The 24787-nt window shown below is 41.8% G+C and overlaps 1 protein-coding gene across 1 annotated transcript in view; it reads right to left on the minus strand.

Annotated features, from left to right (window-relative positions):
• Positions 1–24787, minus strand: part of kcnt2a (potassium channel, subfamily T, member 2a) — a 1051023-nt gene that overhangs the window by 727613 nt on the left and 298623 nt on the right. Inside the window, exon 2 of the mRNA XM_063063856.1 lies at positions 10393–10472. Coding sequence (XP_062919926.1) covers positions 10393–10472 — 80 coding nt within the window. The remainder of the gene's footprint in view (positions 1–10392; positions 10473–24787) is intronic.

Genomic DNA, 24787 nt, shown 5'->3' on the forward strand with positions numbered 1-24787 from the left:
CCTCACAGTTAGCTTTCGGGCGAGTCCTTGGTAATGTCTTCTGAGGTCACCGACTGTGACCCCTCCGTTCCAGACACGATCGTTCTTCAGCGGTGAACCCAGCTCCCAGGCAAGTGCGGACACACACCAGGTTCCCACCGACCGTATCTTTCCACCCTGTGCGTCTATGTCTGGTCCCGCGACCAGACCTCCAAAGACTCCCACCGACTTGTGGGGGCGCACCGCTTCCAGGGTCTCGTTACCTCGTGGTGTCGTGTGTGTCTTAGCGAACCTGCCCCTTTTTATCCCCCTGCTGGGGTATTGCCTGTCCATCACACTTCAAACAGTTCAGGGTTCAAAAGGAGCCGGTCTTGACAATACTCAGACCGGTGTCTCCTTCCGTTAAACTCTCTCGTCTCTTCATTAACATTTCCAAATGCTGCTCCATTGTCTTACTTATCTCTCTCTCCTGAAGACAGGTGGCAGATCAACTGTTGATCCCACTGGTGTTAGCACAGGACAGCTAACATCTTAGTCTATGTGTACTTTTGTAACCCTCTTTCGTCACACCCCTCCCCTTTAAGGATTTTTACCGGGGTAAAAATTATAAGCATGAATACATTATTAGATACACACAAATATACATCTTCATCAGCTATTTGGCTAATACAGAGAATTTTAAGTTGTCAACACCTTGACAGACAGTCAGCAATCACATTTTCTGTTCCTTTTATATGTGTAATTTTTATATCAAATTCCTGTAGCACCAGACTCCAACTTAGCAATCTTTTGTTTTTATCTTTCATAGTGGCCAAAAACACTAATGGGTTGTGGTCAGTGTAAATTACCAGTGGTTTCCGTGACGGGCAAATATAAACTTCAAAATGTTGTAATGCTAGTATGATGGCCAGTAACTCCTTTTCCACAGTGGAATAATTTCTCTGATGGATATTAAATTTCTTAGAAAAATAAGCGACTGGGTGCTCAACCCCCTCTTTGTCTGTCTGCAACAGCACCGCCCCAGCAGCTCCGTCGCTAGCATCTGTTGTTAGGGAGAAAGGTTTTGAAAAATCAGGCGCATTTAGCACAGGATGGTAACACAGAATCGCCTTCAGACTCTCGGCTTGTTGACAAAGGTCGTTCCACACAAACTTCGCATTCTTTGGCAAAAGCTTAGTGAGAGGGAGGGTAATATCCGCAAAGTTTTTGCAAAACTTCCTATAATACCCCACCATCCCCAAGAAACTTCTCAGGGCTCTCTTGTCTGTCGGGGTGGGGACCTCCGAGATAGCCCGCACCTTAGTCTGCATCGGAGCCAGCTGCCCCTCTCCTACCACAAATCCCAGATAAGTGACCTTCGCGTGGCTGAACTCACTTTTTGCGAGGTTCACTGTCAGGTTGGCTTCGGACAGCCGTTTAAATAGCTCCTCTACCGCCACAATGTGCTCCTCCCACGTGTCACTCCAGACCACCAAATCATCAATATATGCTTCTGTGTTCCTTAGTCCTTTTATCACTGAATTAATCATCCTCTGGAAGGTCCCTGGGGCATTTTTCATGCCAAAAGGTAGAACATTATACTCGTATAAACCAGAGGGGGTGACAAATGCCGAGATTTCTCTAGCCCGGTCGGTTAAAGGAACACACCAGTACCCTTTCAGCAAATCGATTTTTGTGATGTACGTAGCTCTCCCCACTTTATCGATGCAATCGTCTACCCTTGGGATGGGGTAAGCATCAGTTTTCGTGATAGCGTTCACCTTTCTGTAATCTGTACAGAATCAGATGCTCCCATCGGCTTTCGGGACAACCACACAGGGGGACGCCCATTCCGACTTGGATGGCCTAATAATATCAGTGGCTAGCATGTGCTCAATCTCTTTCTCCACTAGCTTGCCCTTCTCCAAGTTCATCCTATAGGGGTGTTGTTTAATAGGCTGGTCTGAGGTGACCACAACATCATGCACCGTCCCTTTGCATCGCCTCGGGACATCGGGACATACATCTGCGTGCCGGTTAATTAGCTTTATCAATGGCCCGCTTTGTTCGGGGGTTAGGTGAGAGACCTTATCAGCAAAATTAGCCAGAACAATAGAGTTCTCCAATCGGGTCGGCACCATATTCATCTTTTCAAGATGGGTTTTCCCGTATCATTCGACACCCCAGTCTCATTAATTTCCGTGATAACACCAACCAGGTTTTCTTTCTGATCGTGGTAGGCTTTTAACATGTTAATGTATACCAACTGTGTGGGTTTACGCCTGTCCAGCGTTTCGATAACATAATTCAAAGGGTCTATCTTTTTAATTACCTTGTACGGACCATGGAATCTCGCCTGGAGGGGTTGGCTACCACTGGGAACAGAACTAAGACCCGATCGCCCACTTGGAACACTTTTTCGCGGGCACGCCTATCATACCATTTTTTCATTTTAGTCTGGGGGTGTCACAGATTTTCTTTGGCAAAGTCACAGATCCTTTCAAGCCTCTCACGAAATTTTAAAACATAATCAATCACATTAACTTGGACTGCCGGACTGGACCATTGCTCTTTTAGCAAGGTCACTGGTCCTCTGGGCCGATGACCAAAGACAAGCTCGAATGGGCTGAACCCCAATGACTCTTGAACCGTGCCCCTCACGGCAAATAACAGGAGGGGCAAAGCATCATCCCAGCTCCTAGCGTTTTCTTGACAGTAAATTTTAATCATGGTCTTTAATGTGGCGTGGAATCATTCCAACGCCCCTTGTGACTTGGGGTCGTACGCGGAGGCCAAAATCTGCTTTGCTCCCATCTCATCCAACATCCGTCGGAATGTGTGAGATGTGAAGACACTCCCCTGATCTGACTGGATTTCCCTGGGCAGCTCCACCGTAGTGAAAAATTTCACAAGCGCCTTTACCACTGCGGGAGCCTTGACGCTTGCCAGGGGCACCGCCTCCGGAAACCTGGTGGCGGCGCACATCATAGTCATCACATACTCCCGCCCACTCGCAGTTCTGGGCAGGGGACCGACAAAATCCACAATCACTCGAGAAAAAGGTTCCCCGAAAGTGGGTATCGGTCGAAGGGGTGCTTTAGGCAGGACCTGATTTGGCTTTCCTACCACCTGACATAAATGACATCGCCTACAATATTCAACAATATCTTTCCTCATGTTCGGCCAGTAAAACTCTTTCATAATTCTGTCGACTGTCTTCCTCACCCCAAAATGTCCACCGAGGGGTACCTTGTGGGCCAAGTTAAAAATCTCGCCCCTATAAATTTTTGGCACTACCACCTGGTGTACAACTCCCCATTCCTCATCTGCGGACACAGTACGTGGTCTCCATTTCTTCATTAGTACTCCCTCCTTCACATAATAGCCTACTGGCTCCGTTTTTAATTCTGCGTCAGAGAGAGCTGTCTCCGCCAAATCCATCAGCTCCTCGTCTCGCTCCTGTGCCTGTATAAAGTCCTTCCTGGCTAATGCTAAGTCTGCCTCAGCTCCCTCACTTCCTCTTGTTCCACTACGCTCCTTCTTTGCACTTTCTACCTCTCCCTGGTACAGGGCTGGTAGAAACATCTCAGCTAACTTTATATCAGCCTCTGCAGCCTTTCTCGACATACGCCGAGTCACTGCGCAAACGGGATAAACCTGTGAGTCCATGGGCGGGGCCTCAATGCTGGCAGGCTGACTTGTCAATCTCACTGCTGGGAACACAATTCCCCCCGCGAGGTCATTACCGAGTAAGACTTCCACGTCTTTCATCGGTAGTTCGGGTCTCACCCCGATCGTGACTGGTCCAGAGATCAAGTCACTTTGTAGGTGTATCTGGTGCAAAGGCACGGCTTCAGTCCCTTTTCCAATGCCTTTGATCACACTGACCTCCCCAGTCGTGGTCTCTGAACTAAAGTCTAAAACACTCCTCAAGATCAGTGACTGACAAGCTCCCGTGTCTCTCCAGATCCGTACTGGAACTGGGTTTAACCTCCCCTTCACCGACACAAATCCGGCCGAGATAAACCTCTCGCGCCCTTCCTGAACTTTATCAGACCTCCTTTCCCCTGGAGGTTGGTGCCGGCTCAATACAGCCAGTCGGAACCGCCGTTTTTCCTTTCCCCGTCTCCTTCTCTGGGGCAAAGCACCTGGATGCAAAGTGTCCGACTTTCCCACAATTATAACAGACGACCCTGGGAGACTTCCTACCAAACTGCTCCCGGTCTACCTTATCCTTCTCACTAGTCCCCAGCTTACTTACTGACTTTTCTGGCGGACTCTCCCTGCCGTCCTGACTACTCTTCTGGTAGCCTTTACTCGGGGAAAACTTCATTTTATGGGTCAACGCGTACACACCCACTAACTTAGCAGTTGCGGCTAATGTTGCTGCCTCTTTCTGATCTAGGTAGGGTCTCATACCTTCAGGGACACAACCTTTAAACTGCTCAATCAGGATCAGCTGTAGCAGTCTGTCATATTCCCCATTTACCCCCTTCAAGGTGCACCAATGCTCACAATATGTCTGCATCTCACGGGCAAACTCTAAATATGTGCGGTCCCACTGTTTCCTCACATTCCGGAACCTCTGCCGGTATGCCTCTGGGACCAACTCATAAATCCTGAGGATGGCATCTTTCACCACCTCATACCTCTGGGCATCTTCCGCGGAAAAAGCCAAGTAAGCTTGTTGGGCCTTTCCTTTAAGTACACTCTGAAGCAAAACAGCCCACTTATCCCTCGGCCAGTCCTGACTTGCAGCAACTTTTTCGAAATGGAGAAAGTACCGATCCACATTGGTATCGTCAAATGGGGGAACCAGCCTAACCTCCTGGGTCGCCCTGAACCCTCCACCTTGGTTCGGCATGGGCCCCTGCTCTGCCCTTATCCTTAACCTCTCCAGCTCGAATTCCCTTTCCCGCTGTTTCTCTTCTCGCTCCAACTGTTTGTCCCTCTCTCTCTCTTGCCGTTCTAACTGTTTCTCTCTCTCTTGCCGTTCTAACTGTTTCTCTCTCTCTTGCCATTCTAAATGTTTCTCTCTCTCTTGCCGTTTTGTTTCTCTTCGTGTTCTAGCTGCCGTACCCGGAACGCGTGCTCGAGTCTCAGTTTTTCAAGCTGCACCTGTACTGCGTCTCCACCAGGTTTTCCAATAGATATCACCTCCAGCTCCCCTTGGGGAAACACACCTTTAGATACATAGTGCTCTACGATAGCTGTGTGTATCTCCTCTCTCCTCATTGTCGACTTCCCCTTAACAAGATTCAACCGTTTGGCCACAGCTGCCAATTCCGCTTTCCTGGCATCCTCTAATGCCTCCAAGGTCGGCGCCTTTAGAAATTCCTCAATCTCCATTTCTGCTGTTTGCCTTTTCTTTCTTTCAGGAATTTTAACCCAATCAATTTACCCCATCCCAAATTTAGCATTCACAATCCCGGACGTGCCCCCACTTATGTTACGTACCCTGTAACTGGGTTGCCAAACCAGCAGAAATGGACCACTCAGTTGGAGTCTGGATTACTGGAACTAAGAAAGTTTTATTAAAGAAATAAGAAACACAATACTCTAATAGTAAGGATATAAATGCAACAGGTTAGCAATGAATAAACACACATGTACACAGAACTAGGATAATAGGATCAATCAAGCTCTATCACAGTCTAGGGGTAAATGACCAGTTTCAAGTGACGCAAAGTTCAGTTCAATTGAGTTCAGTGCAGTTCACAGTAATCACTGTTGTGCCGTTGGGTGGGGAAAAGGAGAGAGAGCGAAAGTGAATGAATATTCAAAACGGATTCCACACAGACCTTCGATATTCCTTGCAGTTAGCTTTCGGGCGAGTCCTTGGTAATGTCTTCTGAGGTCACTGACTGTGACCCCTCCGTTCCAGACACGATCATTCTTAAGTGGTGAAACCAGCACCCAGGCAAGTGCGGACACACACCAGGTTCCCACCGACCGTATCTTTCCACCCTGTGCGTCTATGTCTGGTCTCGCGACCAGACCTCCAAACACTCCCACCGACTTGTGGGGGCGCACCGCTTCCAGGGTCTCGTTACCTCGTGGTGTCGTGTGTGCCTTAGCGAATCTGCCCTTTTTTATCCCCCTGCTGGGGTATCGCCTGTCCATCACACTTCAAACAGTTCAGGGTTCAAAAGGAGCCGGTCTTGACAATACTCAGACCGGTGTCTCCTTCCGTTAAACTCTCTCGTCTCTTCATTAACATTTCCAAATGCTGCTCCATTGTCTTACTTATCTCTCTCTCCTGAAGACAGGTGGCAGATCAACTGTTGATCCCACTGGTGCTAGCACAGGACAGTTAACATCTTAGTCTATGTGTACTTTTGTAACCCTCTTTCGTCACACCATATATCAATGCAGCTATAAAGAGGACAATACAGTGGTTATATTTGATCCGGAGTTTGAGGAGATTTGATATGTCACCTAAAACACTCACAAATTTCTACAAATATACAGTAGAGAGCATTCTGACAGGATGCATTACTGTCTGGTATGGAGCGGGTGGGGAGGGTGTACTGCCCAGGATCGAAGTGAGCTGCAGAGAGTTGTAAAATTAGTCAGCTCCATCATGGGCAGCAGCCTCCAAAGTATCCAAGACATCTTCAAAGAACAGCGTCTTAAAAAGGCAGCATCAATCATTAAGGGCCCTCACCTCCCAGGACATGCCCCTTTTTCATTGTTACCATCAGGAAGGAGTTAAAAAAGTATGATGACACACTCTCAACATTTTAATTTATATATATATATATATATATATATACACACACACTTACTGTAATTCACAGTTTTTTTCTATATTATCATGTATTGCATTGTACTGTTGGTGCAAAGTTAAGAAATTTCACGAAATACACTCGTGACATTAAACCTGATTCTGATTCTGAAATTGACTTTAGGAGAAGGAAACCAGAGGTCTATGAGCCAGTCCTCATCAGAGGATCAGAGGTGGAGAGGGTTAGCACCTTTTAATTCCTTGGTGTTCTTATTTCGGAGGACCTATCCTGAGCCTCGTACCTTAGTGCAATAACAAAGAAAGTACAGCAGTTCCTCTACTTCCACAGGAGTTTGCAGAGATTCTGCATGGCATCGAAGACTTTGACAGACTTCTATAGCTATGTAGTGGAGAATATATTGACTGGCTGCCTCACAGTCGGGTATGGAAACACCAATGCCCTTGAATGGAAAATTGTACAATAAGTAATGGATACAGCCTTCCCAACCATTGAGCACATCGGCATGGAGCATTGTTGCAGGAAAGCAGCATCCACCATCAGGGGATGTCCATGCTGTCTTCTCACTGCTGCCATCAGGACGAAGGTACAGGAGCCTCAGGACTCCCACCACCAGGTTCAGGAGCAGTTGCTACCCCTCACCCATCAGGGTCCTGAACCAAGGAGGGTAATTCCACTCAACTTCACTTGCCCCATCATTGAAATGTTCCCACAACCAATAGACTCACTTTCAAGGACTCTTCAACTCATGTTCTCAATATGTATTGCTTATTTATTTATTTATTATTATAATTTATTCTTTTTGGATTTGCAGAGTTTGTTGTCTTCTGCACACTGGTTGAACACCCTTGTTGGGCAGTCTTTCTTTGATCCTGTTATGGTTATTGTTCTGTAGATTTATTGAGTTTGCCCACAAGAAAATGTTTCTCAGGGTTGTATATGGTGACATATATGTAATTTGATAATAAAATTTACTTTGAACTTTGAACTTAATTAATAGTTTTTGTTGGGTTTGTTTGCTCTTAACTTATCATCTCATCTTTATTTACCAGATGTGATTCTAAGGATTATATGTGCACACAAGTTATCCGTACCAGCGTATCAGTTCGTTACAGAGACACCAGTAGGAATAATGTGCACACAGAAAGAAGAGCTCTTTCTTGCAATTTTATCATAATATTTGGATTAAGAATGGAAGTAGCTTGATACAGTTCTCATTGCAGAGCAATAGTGAAAGGTATTAAAAGGAAGATGCTGTGTTCGAATGTGTCAAAGTCTAGAGACCAGCCAAGCAAGATAATGAAAGTTCAGTTACTTCTGTCACAACAAAAGAATGTTATTTAGATAATCAATTAGCTTGGACACAATTAATCTATCTCAAAAAGTTAGAAAGAAACAATCCCACAATCAAGTACAGAGGTTCATATATGCAGCTTTCTGAAAAAAAAACAAACAGAAATAGGCAGCATGTTCCTTTCTAACACAGTCCACCAAAATAAGGTATACATCATTAAATTAAAGGTTCAATACTACCTAGGAATTGAATGATAATCAGTTCCCAGTGGTCAAAAGTTTTTGATTTTGTCCGAGAGATTTCAACTTTAGTAAATTGGTTTATTATTGTCACATGTTCTGAGGTACACTGAAAAATTTTCTTTTGAATGCCATCTATAAAGATAATTGCATCACAACACTGCAAAGAAAAAGCCGTAATAGAATGCAGGATAAAGTGTTACATTTCAAAAAAGAGTGCAGGGTTGGCATACAATAAAGTCCAAAATCATAACAAGGTAGATTGTGAGGCTCAGAGTCCTTCTTATTGTACTTGAAGACCACTCAGTAGTCTTATAACAGCAGGATATAAGCTGTCCTTGGGTCTGGCTTTTAGGTTTTTGTATCCTATTCCTGATAGGAAGGGGGATGAGAAGAGAATGGCTGGGATAGGTAGGGTCTTTGCTTATGTTAGCAACTTCACTGGGGCAATGAGAAACGTGGACAAGAGTCAATGGAGAAGAGGCTGTGTTTCATGATGTGCTCAGTTGTGTCCCTAACGATCTGCAGTTTCTTGCTTTCTCAGACAAAGCAACAGTCATGGTGCGTCTGGATAAATGGTGCATCAATTAAAATTGGTGAGGTTCAAAGGACGTGCTAAGTTTCTTTAGCCTCTTGAGGAAGTGGAGATGCTGGTGTACTTTCTTGGCTTAAAGTATGATTTTCCTTTAAAGAACCTCTAACATGAAATTTCATCCAGCTGGTAACTAGTCCATTGTGCAGGTCTGCTTATCTTTACAAATAAAGTTCCAGGTGAAGAATGAAGTGCAGACTGAATCACACTTAATAGCATTGCTCTTGGCTTAAAAGTGGACCCTATAGAATAGTGTCAGTCATATTTAACCTAGAAGACATAATTTCTGAATGATGAAACATTTCAATAAGTCTTAATAGGTTAATAAAGAAAAAAACTACAAATACAGGAAATCTGAAATTAAAAACAATGTAAAACACAGCAAAAGTGAATGAAAATAAAAATTAATATTTCAGCTTTTATCAATGCACAGTAAGCCTTTAAATACAAACAAAAAGGCAGTACATCAAGTACTGGGCATCTAGACGAAGTGGACAAGACGATTTGTAAATCAGTTACTGGCCCAGATCTTGCTAGGGAATAGCAGCTGTTTCCACGTGGCTTAAGGATTTCTATTCAAAACCACAATACTGTTGTCAGTTTTAGCCATTTCTTTTTGTAATTACATTCCAAAGCTCAACTTCTCATTGAGCTTTGCATGGGAGCATTAACTGGAACATTCTGCCCTCTGCTTTTGAAGCTAAATCATTAGCAGCTACTTCATTGACATCAGCGCAATAAAACAGCTGTGAAGGACAATGCACTGGTTAAACTGTTTTATTTAAATTAAATGTTTTTCATCTGTTTGTGATAAGGCTTCATTGTTTTAAATTTAAATTGATTAGATTTTTTAATAACTCTGCACAGTTGTTGAATTTGGCTAAATATCAGATTTTTTTTGTCAGCGTGACTTAGCTAGTTGTCAAAGATTTTTTTCAGCACTGAATTGAACATGTATTTTCTTGCAGCTCCTTGCATTAACCATTGCATTGTGAAATACCCTGGTGTTTCAAAGGCTTTGCCTTGAGGGAAGGAGCTACACTGGAATTACATAAGATTAAGTCTAAATTTTCTTTGGAGTTCTATGGCAAATATGTGCATAGATTGTTGCTGACCACAAATTTTATACTACTGAGTTTTAGTGTTTTGTAGGTATTTTATTTATTGAGATATAGCGTGAAACAGGCCCTTGTGATGCTTTGAGCCATGCCATCCAGCAATCCCCTGATATAATCCTAGCCTAATGTCCAGACCATTTACGGTGACCAATTAACCTACCAACTGGTACATCTTTGGACTGTGGGGGAAAACCGGAGCCCCTAGAGGAAACCTACATGGTCATGGGGAGGCAAAGGCAGGAATTGAACTGTAAAGCTTTGTGCTAACCACAATACTACCAATGGTAGATTAACTGCGAAGCAATGCAGAGTTAAACAACAGGTTCTCACAAATGAACAAAGTCTAAAAAAGTTTTTTTTTTCTTCTGTTGTATGCAAAATTCTATTTCTAAAGATAATTTTAACAAACTTATAGCTCTAAAATGGATATTGTCAAAATACTTACTTGACCTTTGGTTTTTGATGAAAAACAGTTTCAGGCGTTCTTTGAAAGTGTTTTCATTCACATAAAATTCAACTTGCACTCTGTGAATGAAAAAGAATATGCAACCTATTTTCAGATTTATTGACTTTCATAATAAAAGACAGTAAAACTATTACTCAGACAGTTTCAAACATGATAGGGTCTGCTGCAGAGCAAATAATTAAAGGATTACACTTTAGTTTAATGTATGGCTTTTGTCGCAAAAATTCTGAACAATCAGTCATCAACGTTCTCTGTTTTAGTACAGTGCAGCAACTTTATCAGACTTGGACATCATCAGCAACTATAATCCTTCTACTTTGGGAAACTGGACAAGAGAGGATTGTTTTGCTGAGTCAACAACAAATTAATACAGAATCCTGAGAGCGAGTACAAAAAGAAAACACAGATTCAACTTCCAGCAGCACTTGGTGATAAAAATATATTTCAACCTGGCATCAGCTTAAAAGATAAAGATGCATGTGGTATCTTGAGAAGATGGGCAATGTAATCATGTCACATAAGATGACAATTCAACCATGATCTGGCATTTAATTAGATCATATTGAATCTATATCTTTACTCTGTTTTGGTAACTGACAAGCAAAGGAAATCTGCAGATTCTTAAACTCTAGCAAGAACAGAAAAAGCTGGAAATATTCAGCAGGTCAGACAGTGCCTGAATCAATGCTTCACACTGATTCTCTTTCATTCTCCACAAATGCTGCCTCACATGATGAGCATTTCCAGGATTTTCTGATTTTATTCAATTTTGATAATATCATATTCTCTCTAACTTTGTGAGTTATTGCACATTTTCCTTAACTTTTCAAATACTTATAGTGTACGTGGACATGATAGGCAGCAAAATTAGATTCAAATAAAACTCAATTTACTTGTGAAAAAGGGTATAACAAAAATCACTCTAAAGAATAATAATGGATTTTCTTTATATCAGCATTAGAAATGAATTTCGTTTAGTTTACAACAATGTGTTGAATTAATATTTGAATCATAAAAGATTTATACCCATATGGAGACTCAAGTTACCTTGGATATTACTTATTACAAATTAATTGGAATATCTGCCACTTCAGTGTTGAGTACCCAATATACTAAATGTGTCTCAGACACTAATAACTTTTACAGACAGTTACATCTCATATGTTAGATTGCTTTATTACTGAGTGCCTTCAGGAGGCTTTGCTGAACAGGCAATGCAGTTGCTATGGCTTCTCCACCAAGAGAGTAAATTTCTGAGGCAAGATGGCAGATTTAATTTTCAATCCTACAAACCAATCTTTTTCACAGCATGCTCAGGGCAAGACCGAGGATCATGCACTTGCTTTGTCTCCTCTCTCCCACTACACAAGAAAACAAAATCCGCAGTTTGTCTGAATACATGTCCTTCTGTACCTGTATGATACCCATTTTGCTGACCTACAACTCGGGGCCTTATTACATTATATATTATTTCATTTATGATACAGGGGTTTTGACTGAATTATCAATATCATATTCAGTTCAATCGTATATGACTCCTAAACTTCATCTGCTGAACTTGCATTTTCTTACTTAATTATTTTTGTCACCTACGAAGCAGGAAAAACTAATCAGCTATCTATTATTGGATGAACCACAATTTCACCTCACTAAACACTGTGAAAACAGAAGCCATTATCTTTGAACCCTGGCATAAATTCTGATTCTATCCATCTTCACCATTCTTGATCCATTACCTTGTCGGGCCCTGCAGAAGCTGGACTATTGCTCTAATGTGTTTTTCATTTAAAATCTGTCTTTCCAAGATTAAATGCTGCACTTCCATTTGATACGGTCTGAAGAAAGGTACCTAAAGGCAGGCTCTCCCAAACCACTGCTCCAATACTGTAAGCATGAAATGCTGCAGTTTTCATTTGCTCCTTCCTTTGAAGGATCTTCTGAAATGATTAATAAATAAACCCATCTTTCTACATTTAACTGTCATTGCAAAACCTAAGAATTAAACTTCCATCAAGATAGTTTTAAAACATGGGTGAAGGCTGTCAAAAATAAACACCAAGTTTATTAACACTGGTTTGGCTGCAAATGAGGTATTGTATCTAGTTCTGGGTTAGAAATTTTAGAAAAGATGTGAAAGTTTTAGAGAAAGTGTAAGAGGCAAGAAAGAGGCAAGCAATGGGAGCTACCTTAGTAAATATATTTAAGACAAGATTGGAGGTAAATGGAATTAATGTGAATGGGCAATAATGTGAATGGTCAATTTTTTTGTACTGTACAAATCCAATTTAGTGTTATTCACCTTGGCACAGAGCCAGCTGTAAGGAGGTATGATGGAGGTGTTTAAAACCATGAAGGGTATTGACAGAGTAGGTGGAAAGAAACTTTCCCTAATGCTAGATATGTTAAGAACCAGGAGACCACAGCAAGAAAGTGATTTGCAAGAGTGTTTCAGGGAATTATTTTCACACAAGTGATAAGGGTCTAGAACGCAATGTAATGGGAAGAAATTAAATTTTACCAGACTAAGAATTTGAGATACGTGTCCAAGAGTAAAGAACTTAGAGCAAGGGAAAAAGCTGGTATGGACTTAATATTATTGTCTGAATCTTTTCAGGTTGTAACAATTTTGTGTTTCTGCATGGAAACTAAATTGAGTTCTTAATGATTTCACTGTTTTGTTCTAGTGGTTTGTCAAAAATTTGAATCAAATTGAATTGACTTTATTTCTTACATCTTTCACATACATAACGAGTAAAAATCTTTATGTTACGTCTCTGTCTAAATGCGCAATGTGTAATCATAATAATTTATAATAAATAAAGCAATCAATGTAACATAGGAATACACACAAATCAGTGTGAGTTAATCAGTCTGATGGCCTGGTGGAAGAAGCTGTCCCAGAGCCTGTTGGTCCTGGCTTTAATGCTACAGTACCATTTCCCGGATGGTAGCAGCTGGAATAGATGTTGTTGGGGTGACTTGGGTCCCCAGTGATCCTTCGGGCTCTTTTTCTCACACCCGTTTTTGTAAATGTCCTGAATCATGAGAAGTTCACAACTACAGATGCACTGGGCTGTCCATACCACTCTCTGTAGAATCCTGCAATTAAGTGGGGTACAGTTCCCATACCAGGCGGCAATGCAGCCAGTCAAGATGCTCTCAATTGTGCCCCTGTAGAAAGTTTGTAGGATTTGGGGGCCCATACTAAACTTCCCTAACCATCTGAGGAGAAAGAGGTGCTGTTGTGCCTTTTTCACCACACAGCTGGTGTGTACAGACCATGTAAGGGCCTCAGTGATGTAGATGCAGAAGAACTTAAAGCTGTTTACCCTCTCAACCCCAGATCCACTGATGTCAGTAGGGGTTAGCCCGTCTCCATTCCTCCTGTAATCCACAACCAGCTCCTTTGTTTTTGCGACATTGAGGGAGAGGTTGTTTTCTTGACACCACTGTGTCAGAGAGATGGCTTCTTCCCTGTAGGCCACCTCGTTATTGTTTGAGATAAGGCCAATCAATGTAGTATCATCTGCAAATTGATTTAGCAGATTAGAGCTGTGGGTGGCGACACAGTCATGGGTATACAGGGAGTAAAGGAGGGGACGTAGTACACAGCTCTGAGGAGCTCCTGTGTTGAGAGTCAGCGGGGTGGAGGTGAGAGAGCCCACTCTTACCACCTGCCAGCGATCTGACAGGAAGTCCAGGATCCAGCTGCACAAGGCAGGGTCAAAGCCCAGGTCTCTGAGCTTCCTGTCGAGCCTGGATGGAATGATGGTGTTGAATGCTGAACTGTAGTCCAAGAGCAGCATTCTCACATAAGCATCCTTCTTCTCCAGATGTGTAAGGACAGTATGTAGAGTAGTAACTATTGCATCGTCTGTCAATCGATTGTGTCAGTAGGCGGATTGTAGTCCTTGACCAGCCTCTCAAAGTATTTGCTTATTATTGAGGTGAGTGTGACAGGACGCCAGACATTCAGGCATGTTACCTTGGTCCTTTTTTGGTCTAGGGACAATGGTGGATAATTTGAAGCAGGAGGGCACTCTACATTGGGAGAGAGAAAGATTAATAATGTCTGTAAAAGAGTAGTTAGTTAGACTGTAATACACACTCAGTGGACATTTTATTAGACCTGTACACCTTCTGGTTAATGCAAATATCTAATCAGTTAATCATGTGGCCGCAACTCAGAGCATAACAGCATGTAGACATGGTCAAGAGATTCAGTTGTTGTCCAGACTAAACATCAGAATGAAGAAGAAATGTGATTGAAGTGACTTTGACCATGGAAGTATTGTTGGTGGTTTGAGTATCTCAGAAACTGATGATCTCCTGGGATTTTTACACACAACAGCTTCCATAGTTTATAGTGAATTGTGCAAAAGACAAAAGAAGTATCAAGTGAGCGGCAGTTCTGAGAGTGGAAAATATCATGTTAATGAGAGAGCTCAGAGGAAAATGTCCAGACCGGTTCAAGTTGACAGGAAGGCGACAGTAGCTCAAATATTCATGCATTAAAACAGTCGCGTAGGGAAGAGCACCTCTGAACACACAACACATTGAACCTTGAAGTGGATGGACTACAGCAGTAGAAGATCACAAACATACATTCAGTGACCACTTTATTAAGTACAGGAGGTATTTTAAAAAGTGGTTACTGAGTGCATATTTTTTTTAGTGGGTACCTGTTCTTTCATGGATGCTGATTTGCAATACAAATTAGGTCCGTATTAAACTGCATACAGGGAATGATTGACTGCAATCATGAATCATTTTCTGTTCAATTCCTCCATAAATCCATTATATCTCTTTATAAACTACTTTTTGATATCAATGGAAAGCCAGACAATTATTTGTTTAAAAACTTGAAAACAGAATACACACTAAAATGCTGTTAATATTCATTTTTTGACATTCCATTAAAGAGGCAAGAAGAGAATTGGGTATTAGGATTTTGACAGCGTCTGTGACTATAGTTATGAGGAATCTGTGATGACTGCAGCTAAGAAAGTTATTGGGTGAATAAGAAAAGTTCTTCAAAACGAAATTCATACTCTTATAAATACATAAGGAAAATCTCCGATCATCTAACATGGTTATTTTACATTAATCATTTTACAACTGTGTTGTGTAATCATTAGCAAACTGTAACACTAATGGATTTGTTGAGGGAGAAGCATAGGATTAGACCAGATGTTTCATTTAGAAAGCGTGCATAAGTCCAGAAAATCTTCGATAAGGAAAAGTTTCACCACACAGGCAACGCAAAATGCATGTCAACTTAACATAGTTTTGAAAGCCTGCTTCTGCAAAGTTCAAGCATATATTATGCTTCACAGGATGGAAAGGGGAGTGGGTTGGGAAGAGGTTTATGTTTTGTGGTCAAGGGTGTCATATACACCATCTGTGAGACCTGGAAGGTATTTACCAATATCTGTAGAAAAACACAGCAAGTCACTGCTGATATCTTATTCAGAGAAAACAACTTTCCAATAAAATTCTATAATGTAGGATGGATAAATGGTGGACAATATCTGGGCCACATATCCACAGCAATGGATGAAGTGACACATTTCTATGCTGGGAATTGTAAAATATAGCAATCTACAAACTGGATGCATGATTCACCATCAGGAAGGATCTCTGCACTCAGTGGAATGCTTATAATAAGCTTCACTCATTGTACTCTGGAATCAGTGACACTGGTGTTAGATCCAAAACATACAACTGTTCTTTTCAAACATGGGGCAATCGAACATCTAAACAAAAGCCAAACTTTCACTAGACTATCAACTTACACCTGGGTTAGCAAATGTACTGTATTTCAGTTGTAAGATGAAGAAGAAAAGGTTGCGAATAAAATCACATGCTAGCAAGGAACAGAACAAGAATAATTCCCCAATCACTTAATCAAATTATAGTATATTGTATTGATTTCTAATACGCTGCTGAGTTCATTCAAACTGAGTTTCAGAGTCACTTATCACATGTACATCAGAGCATACAGTGAAATTTGTCACTTGTGCCAACAACCAACACAACCTAAGGATGTGTTGGGGTCAGGCTGCAAGTGTCACCACACATTTCAGTGCCACCATAGCATACCTACCATGTTTGGAGAACATACAAGCAACAACAACGATACCAAAACAAGCCCCTTACCTTCCTCCCACCCACCCATGCACACACAGAGACAGTTCCCTAACCCCAGGACAGGCAGTATTCAGAATTCAGGGCATTACACAGTTCAGGAGATTTCCTTTCTTTCCTGAGCTACTGTATTTATATCATGCATTCAATTCGTCAATCCCCCAGAGCAACAAAACAGAATATCTTTTGTTTTCTGAGCAAAATTTATTTATTTTGTAATAGGAGAATTGAAAATTAAACACAAGGTATATTTAAAGTTCACATTTATTTGTTTATTGAGATAAAGGCAGAGTAGACCCTTCCAGCCCTTCGAGCTGTGTTACCCAGCAACCCCTGATATAATCATGGCCTAATCAGGGAACAATTTACAAAGACCAATTAACCTACAAACCGGTACATCTTTGGACTATGGGAGGAAACAGGAGCACCTGGAGGAAACCCACCCAGTCACTGGGAGAATGTCCAAGCTCCTTAAAGGCAGCGGAGGGAATTGAACCCAGGTCACTGGTACTGTAAAGCCCTGTGTTAACCACAACACTACTGTGCCAACCACTACCATTTCTCCCACCATAATCTTCATCTTTTTTTACTTACATGGCTATGGCATACAGATTTAATATCATACTCTGATCTAGCCCAGACCTTCCAGTGTCACACCATGATAGTTTTGTAAGCTGCTGCCATCTACTGTGTTAGAAGAACTGATGATTGGAATGTTGACCGCTGGTCCTTGGTTGATTATCAGGAGGAGTAGGAAACGTAACTAACCTCCTTCTGCTTGGAGAAATTTATGAAGAATTCATCGAAATACAATACCAGCAGCCACAACCAATTCTATATTCACCAACAGTCCCAAAGCTTACCTTTCTTCATTTACTGACCATCACAGCACCTGATTTAACATTATGAAAAAGAATAAAGACCAGCAGAGAATAATTTCTGCCAATCACATTTTAGCAGACAGAACAAAAATGTAATTCCTATCAAAGTGTATTATTTTCTCAACTGAAGTCTCTAAATGTTTTACTTCTGCTTTCCTATGCCTATCCTATTACTCAAAAACCACAAATAATGTATATATTGCAATATCACTGAAGTATGATTATTTCATGTACTGAAGATTTGGAGGCAGTACAGGTTCCTCATCACAAACCATGCCTTACATTGAGAAATGTTGCTTGCCAATCCAAACTTATCCTGATCTTTTGCTGTGGAAGTTAAGATGATGTTTTATCACACATGGGTACTTGGTTTTATCACCTTCCATGCCTGCGTTGCTATTAGGCTGCTCAATATTCTTCTACAAGATTCATGCCAAAATGATTCCGTCACTTACACATGTAAGACATGTTCTACTGAAGGTTGTTCTCCATTGAACAAAGATGATTGACAGCAGATTTTAAATTTAAGTCAAGTAGTAAATTGGAATATGAAGGAAATCATTTTATGCAGAGATTAACTATTAGCGTACCAAGAGGCTTCTGGTAAGATGGCAGTGCACTGGGACGCAGGGGTCACTCTGGATCCAATCAAACACATAATTGTTTGTTCTTTGCATCTTTTTTACAATTACAAGACACTGCTGGATACTAAGAATATCAAGTGCTACAAGAGTACCCCATCAGCGAATTGCTTGATAGCAATGGAGCTGGTCTTATTGTCGTGTTGTTGCCTGGACTTGTTGCCATTGTTGCTGGACTCTGTACCCATTGTCATGCTGAGGCAGTACATTGTGTGAATGATTGTGTCAGACGTTTTTATTGTGATCACAAGACCTCGTTGGACATTGGTGATGTAGAATACCGCAAGACCAGTTCACTGGTTCATTGAGAACACCAACGGCAGGGGAGCTGAGTTGCCTTGGTTGTTGCACAAACTAGGCCTTCATGCCTTGGGGTTGCCTGTTTGCAATCACCCATGGGAGGAGATAACAGAGGCAGTGTGGGGAAGAGCAAAGGCCTCTGTGGATGCGCTGGAATCTCTATTAGTTTGGGGATTGGGCCCTCCCATCAGTGCTGCCCTCTAGTGTTCACTCACTGCCATCCTTCGGTGTGTACTCAGTGCTACTCTCTGGTGTTCCTTTGGTGGAACTTGATTGGACCAGGACAATTTACCTTCAATCTGCAGGACATGCCACTCAGCGACTTAGCCTCTATTATTTTTGCTCTTTGTGCTTCTGTGTTTTCTGCTATTGTAGCCACATGTGCTATTTGTGCTATATGCTGCTGGAAATGTGTCTTACACCTTGGCTCCAGAGGACCATTATTTGGTTTAGCTATATCATGTATGGTTGAACGATAATTAAACTTCATCTGAAACTAACTTCTTATGAGGATGGTGAAAACAAAATCTATCAAAGCCTTTGAGAAGGAATTAGATAAGCCTGGGGAAAAAGTAATTTACTGGACTAAGGAAAAAGGCTGGTAAATGAAATTTACTGGACTGTACTGCTAGGCATTGGTAAAGGCTGGATGACCCCCTCTGAGCCGACGCATTGTGAAGATGATATGCAATAATTAAGGATTTTCACAAGTAAATTTCATCTAAGAATATCCCAAAAGATTCATAAGAGTTGAAGAGTCTAAACATATAATAAAATACATTAAAAAAGAGAAATTACTTAAATCTAAGCTGTTGTTTGAAAAGAGCTTGCCACATTCTCTCCAAAACCACTTGTGTTAACTTCAGGTGCTATGGTTTCCTCCCACATTCTAAAGTCATATGAGTTAGAGTTAATAAGTTGTGGGCATGCAATGTTGGTGGTGGAAGCATGGCGACATTTTCAGTCAGCCCCAAGCTCATCATCAGACTGTTGGTCATTGACGGAAATGACACATTTCACTATATGTGTATTCAGTGTGTTGATGTTTCCATGTACTTGTGACAAATGAAGCTATTTTTTAGTCTAGTCTTCAGTATCATGTTTACTTTTCAACCACTGCACTTTCGTTGATTATTACAACTATATGGACTAGTGCTAAATAATAACAGCCTTTGCAACACACATCAAAGTTGCTGGTGAACGCAGCAGGCCAAGCAGCATCTATAGGAAGAGGCGCAGTCGACGTTTCAGGCCGAGACCCTTCGTCAGGACTAACTGAAGGAAGAGTGAGTAAGGGATTTGAAAGCTGGAGGGGGAGGGGGAGATGCAAAATGATAGGAGAAGACAGGGGGGGGAGGGATAGAGCCGAGAGCTGGACAGGTGATAGGCAAAAGGGGATACGAGAGGATCATGGGACAGGAGGTCCGGGAAGAAAGACGGGGGGGGGGTGACCCAGAGGATGGGCAAGAGGTATATTCAGAGGGACAGAGGGAGAAAAAGGAGAGTGAGAGAAAGAATGTGTGCATAAAAATGAGTAACAGATGGGGTACGAGGGGGAGGTGGGGCCTAGCGGAAGTTAGAGAAGTCAATGTTCATGCCATCAGGTTGGAGGCTACCCAGACAGAATATAAGGTGTTGTTCCTCCAACCTGAGTGTGGCTTCCCCTTTACAGTAGAGGAGGCCGTGGATAGACATGTCAGAATGGGAATGGGATGTGGAATTAAAATGTGTGGCCACTGGGAGATCCTGCTTTCTCTGGTGGACAGAGCGTAGATGTTCAGCAAAGCGGTCTCCCAGTCTGCGTCGGGTCTCACCAATATATAAAAGGCCACATCGGGAGCACCGGACGCAGTATATCACCCCAGTCGACTCACAGGTGAAGTGATGCCTCACCTGGAAGGACTGTTTGGGGCCCTGAATGGTGGTATGGGAGGAAGTGTAAGGGCATGTGTAGCACTTGTTCCGCTTACACGGATAAGTGCCAGGAGGGAGATCAGTGGGGAGGGATGGGGGGGACGAATGGACAAGGGAGTTGTGTAGGGAGCGATCCCTGCGGAATGCAGAGAGAGGGGGGGAGGGAAAGATGTGCTTAGTGGTGGGATCCCGTTGGAGGTGGCGGAAGTTACGGCACCTGTCCAGCTCTCGGCTCTATCCCTCCCCCTCCTGTCTTCTCCTATCATTTTGCATCTCCCCCTCCCCCTCCAGCTTTCAAATCCCTTACTCACTCTTCCTTCAGTTAGTCCTGACGAAGGATCTCGGCCTGAAACGTCGACTGCGCCTCTTCCTATAGATGCTGCTTGGCCTGCTGCGTTCACCAGCAACTTTGATGTGTGTTGCTTGAATTTCCAGCATCTGCAGAATTCCTGTTGTTTGCGTTTAAAATAACAGCCTTTGGTTTATTTTTATGTTTTATAATACACTCTGAATAGCAAAATGGCACATTGTTTAGGGGCACTAAAGTAAAACATGTTCATGAGATAATTAGGCCCTATAAATGAAATGTTTTCAATATCTCTTTGAAAGCACTTCACTCACTGATGTATTTCAATAAACTGAAAGGCCTATATTTTGATTTGCCTCTGTAGTAACTGACACCATTATGATACTAGTGTTCGCTTTGCATTATTGTATTAATTCTTAATGAATCACAATACTTAAATGCATTTACTGATAGAACCCAATTCCCTAGGATATTGCCTATGAAGGGGTTAAGTTTATCTGTAACATGTAATATAAAATGGATAGATGTAGTTTGAAAACACCAGCAGAGCACTTGTTACCACTTTACTCTAACTGTTGCAATCTCAGCAGGAGACTCGTGGGGACAGTGAGATGTCACTTTCCATATGCAAAATAGGTTCTCATTATCAATAACCAAGCTTAAATTGGAAGATACTCTGTCAGATATTGAACCATATTAAATTTTGTATAATTGAGTGAATGTCTATGAGGTCAATGACAATTTAAGACTTTCTGAACTTTTGGCTTGTGGGGTCTCTGGAGTCAACAACGAGTAACCATTAAAATGCAAATATCTGTTAGTGAGTAAGTATTGAAAATGTCTGTCAAGTGGTTTGTCTGTCCAGACTCTGGCTTATTGTTTATATATGTAAGCCTTAATGTACTTTTGAAAGCCCAAGGATTGGAAAGTGTGACTATTAAAGTGTCCAGCTGATTAATGAGGGTACGATGAATGCTGTGTTAATGGACACACGATGTGTTGTTTGGTTTGAACAGGCTGTAGTGAGATCAAGGGGTTTATCTGGCTTGTCGTTGCTCAGCCCTTGTAGAACTTGTATAAATTAAATCATTTTTCATTCATTCTTTGGATTTCAACTGGGGTGGGAAACTACAATCAATGCCTAGGACCCAAGGTGGTTCAAGAGTGAGTCAGAATTTGGAGTGCCCCTGACAGTGAGAACAATCAAGTGGTGTCTAAGAATTATGAGCCCTGAAACCTTGGTGACTTGCTACATAGTATTTGGGGTATTTTATTTATGATTTCTATTTTATGATAATAAATTAGGCTTAACTTACTTTGTTGAGTGTGTTCACTTTATTACCACATCTCCTAGACACTGGAATTGTTGTGTCTGATCAACTCAGCCCATTAGAGCTATGTACCGCCTACTTCTATCTGTTTTTGGAACCTTCAGGTTGGTTTTTGATAGGACCACTGAAGACTCCTCAAGAAAATGATTCAAACCAATTTTTCATCTAAACAATATATCTTCTACTACCTCCTCTTCTTTGGCAATCCTTCATGATCAGGGGTAAATTCACTCTAGTTTGGTGGTTTCTGAAGTCACTAAAAAGGACAAAACTGCAACCACAAATGGGGTGAATGCAGAGTTTGTGATGTAGTCCACTTCATCTATCATTTATGTTGGACTTGATGATGCGACTTAATGTTCCTAGTTGCAAAACAATTTTTCCTTTCTCACTGAATGGCCATGGGTCTGGCATTCAAAGTACACATGTTCCAATTCTTCCAATAGGCTTTGAGAACATCCTTCACTCTTTTCTTTTGTATCTATTCCAACTATTTCCAGGACAGAACTCATAACAAAATGTCTGTTTTGGCAACCTATTATCAGCCATTAAAAAATAAATTCCCTGTCCAAGAGAGTAGTAAGTGTAAATTAGGGCCTCAATGCTGCAATATTGGCCTGGGGGAGGATGCTGTCATTTGGTTCACCTGTTCTACCAATGGATTTGGGGTGACAATACTGATAGTATTTTTCTGGTTTTGATTTCAAGTGGTCATCTAAGATTTGAAAACCTTGCCAACAATATTCCCATTGTTTCCCTGTCACCAAGTCAAACTAATTTCAGATGACAGGCAACACACACATCAAAGTTGCTGGTGAACGCAGCAGGCCAGGCAGCATCTCTAGGAAGAGGTACAGTCGACGTTTCAGGCTGAGACCCTTCGTCAGGACTAACTGAAGGAAGAGTTAGTAAGAGATTTGGAAGTGGGAGGGGGAGGGGGAGATCCAAAATGATAGGAGAAGACAGGAGGGGGAGGGATGGAGCCAAGAGCTGGACAGGTGATTGGCAAAGGGGATATGAGAGGATCATGGGCCAGGAGGTCCAGGGAGAAAGACAAGGGGGGGGGGGAACCAGAGGATGGGCAAAGTGTATAGTCAGAGGGACAGAGGGAGAAAAAAGAGAGTGAGAGAAAGAACGTGTGTATAAAAATAAATAACGGATGGGGTACGAGGGGGAGGTGGGGCATAGGCGGAAGTTAGAGAAGTCAATGTTCATGCCATCAGGTTGGAGGCTAGTTAGTTTCTAAACCTCACAAACCTATGTGCTCCACCAGAGTCTTTATTTGGCATACGTTCACCGGAAATTGAAAATAACATAACTCTTGTAGAGCAGTGATGGTGCTGTCCATTCACCATCTACTTCATAGTATATACCTACAGGGAGAAACATATGACTCATTTGAAGAGATGAGAGAAATGGACATAATGAGATCAGCATATACTCGTGTCATATCTTGTGTCTCCATTTCTAGGAAATATATATTTTGCCTTAAACAACTACATAATTACAACTTCTGATATTTTGGGAAGCAATAGAAAATATTCAATAGCATCCAAGATAGTAACACTCAACCAAGAATAACCCAAAGGAGACCCAGCAAAACTAAAGGTAAAGAAAAAAAAATCCATACCTGCAATCAGAGATGGAAATGTGAAGGAATACAATGACTTTTAGAACAAACTGTGGAGATAGCTAAAGACATGATCTCTGCTGGTGGGGTGAAAAGGGACTGAACATGTTAGAGATTAGGAAATAAAACTATTACCACTACATCACTTTTCATGGTAAACAATCCATTAATCATAAACTCAGGCAACATATTAATAGACTTGTCATCTGATGTGTTATTTTATAAAACATTCTTGTAACATTATGAAGTATGTTAAAGTAAGGTAGAAAAAGGGAGGAGGTCCTGAAGAGAGAATTCAGGGAGTTAGGTAGGAAGCTGAAAAGGCAGGACCTCCAGGTTAGTAATCTCAGGATTGCTGCCTGTGCCACATGCTAACAAGTGCAAGAATAACATGATCAGGCATACTAATGTGTGGCTGAGAGACTGGTGTAAGGGGCAGGGCTTCAGATTCCTGGATCATTGAGGTCTCTTCTGGGGGAGGTACGACCTGTATGAAAAGGATGGCTTACACCTGAGCCCAATATCCTAGAAGGCAGGTTTAATAGAGCTGTTAGGGAGGGTTTAAACTAATTTGGCAGGGGGATGGGAATCGGAGTGATAGGGCTGAGCAAGGGGAAAACAGAAATAAATCAAAGATAGCATGCAACAGAGATGATAGAAAGGACAGGCAGGAGATGAGGCATAATCACAGCCAGTGGGATGAGTTAACGGGCAATAGAGATGTGGTGCAATTAAAAGAGAAAGCAACAGATACTGGACTGAAATTGTTATATTTGAATGCACACAGTATAAGAAATAAAATGGACGATCTTGAAATTCAGCTACAGATTGGCAAGTATGACATTGTGGCCATCTCTAAAACTTGGCTAAAGGATGGCTGCCATTGGGAGCTGAACGTCCAAGGATATACAGTGTATCAGAAAGATAGGTTAGTAGGCAGAGGGCGTGGTGTGGCTCTGTTTATAAGAAATAATATTAAACCATTAGAAAGGGATGACATAAGATCAGTAGGTATAGAGTCTCTATGGGTTGAGTTAAGAAATGGCAAGGGTAAAAGGACCCTAATGGCAGTTGTATACAGGCCACCAAACAGCAGCCAGGATGTAGATTACAAATTACAGCAGGAAATAGAAAAGGTACGTCAGAAGGGCAATGTCAAGATACTCATTGGGAATTTTAACAAAAAAGTGGATTGGGAGAACCAGGCCAGCACTGGACATTGA

Source organism: Mobula hypostoma, chromosome 12 (assembly GCF_963921235.1).
Source record: "Mobula hypostoma chromosome 12, sMobHyp1.1, whole genome shotgun sequence".
Lineage (NCBI taxonomy): Eukaryota > Metazoa > Chordata > Chondrichthyes > Myliobatiformes > Myliobatidae > Mobula > Mobula hypostoma.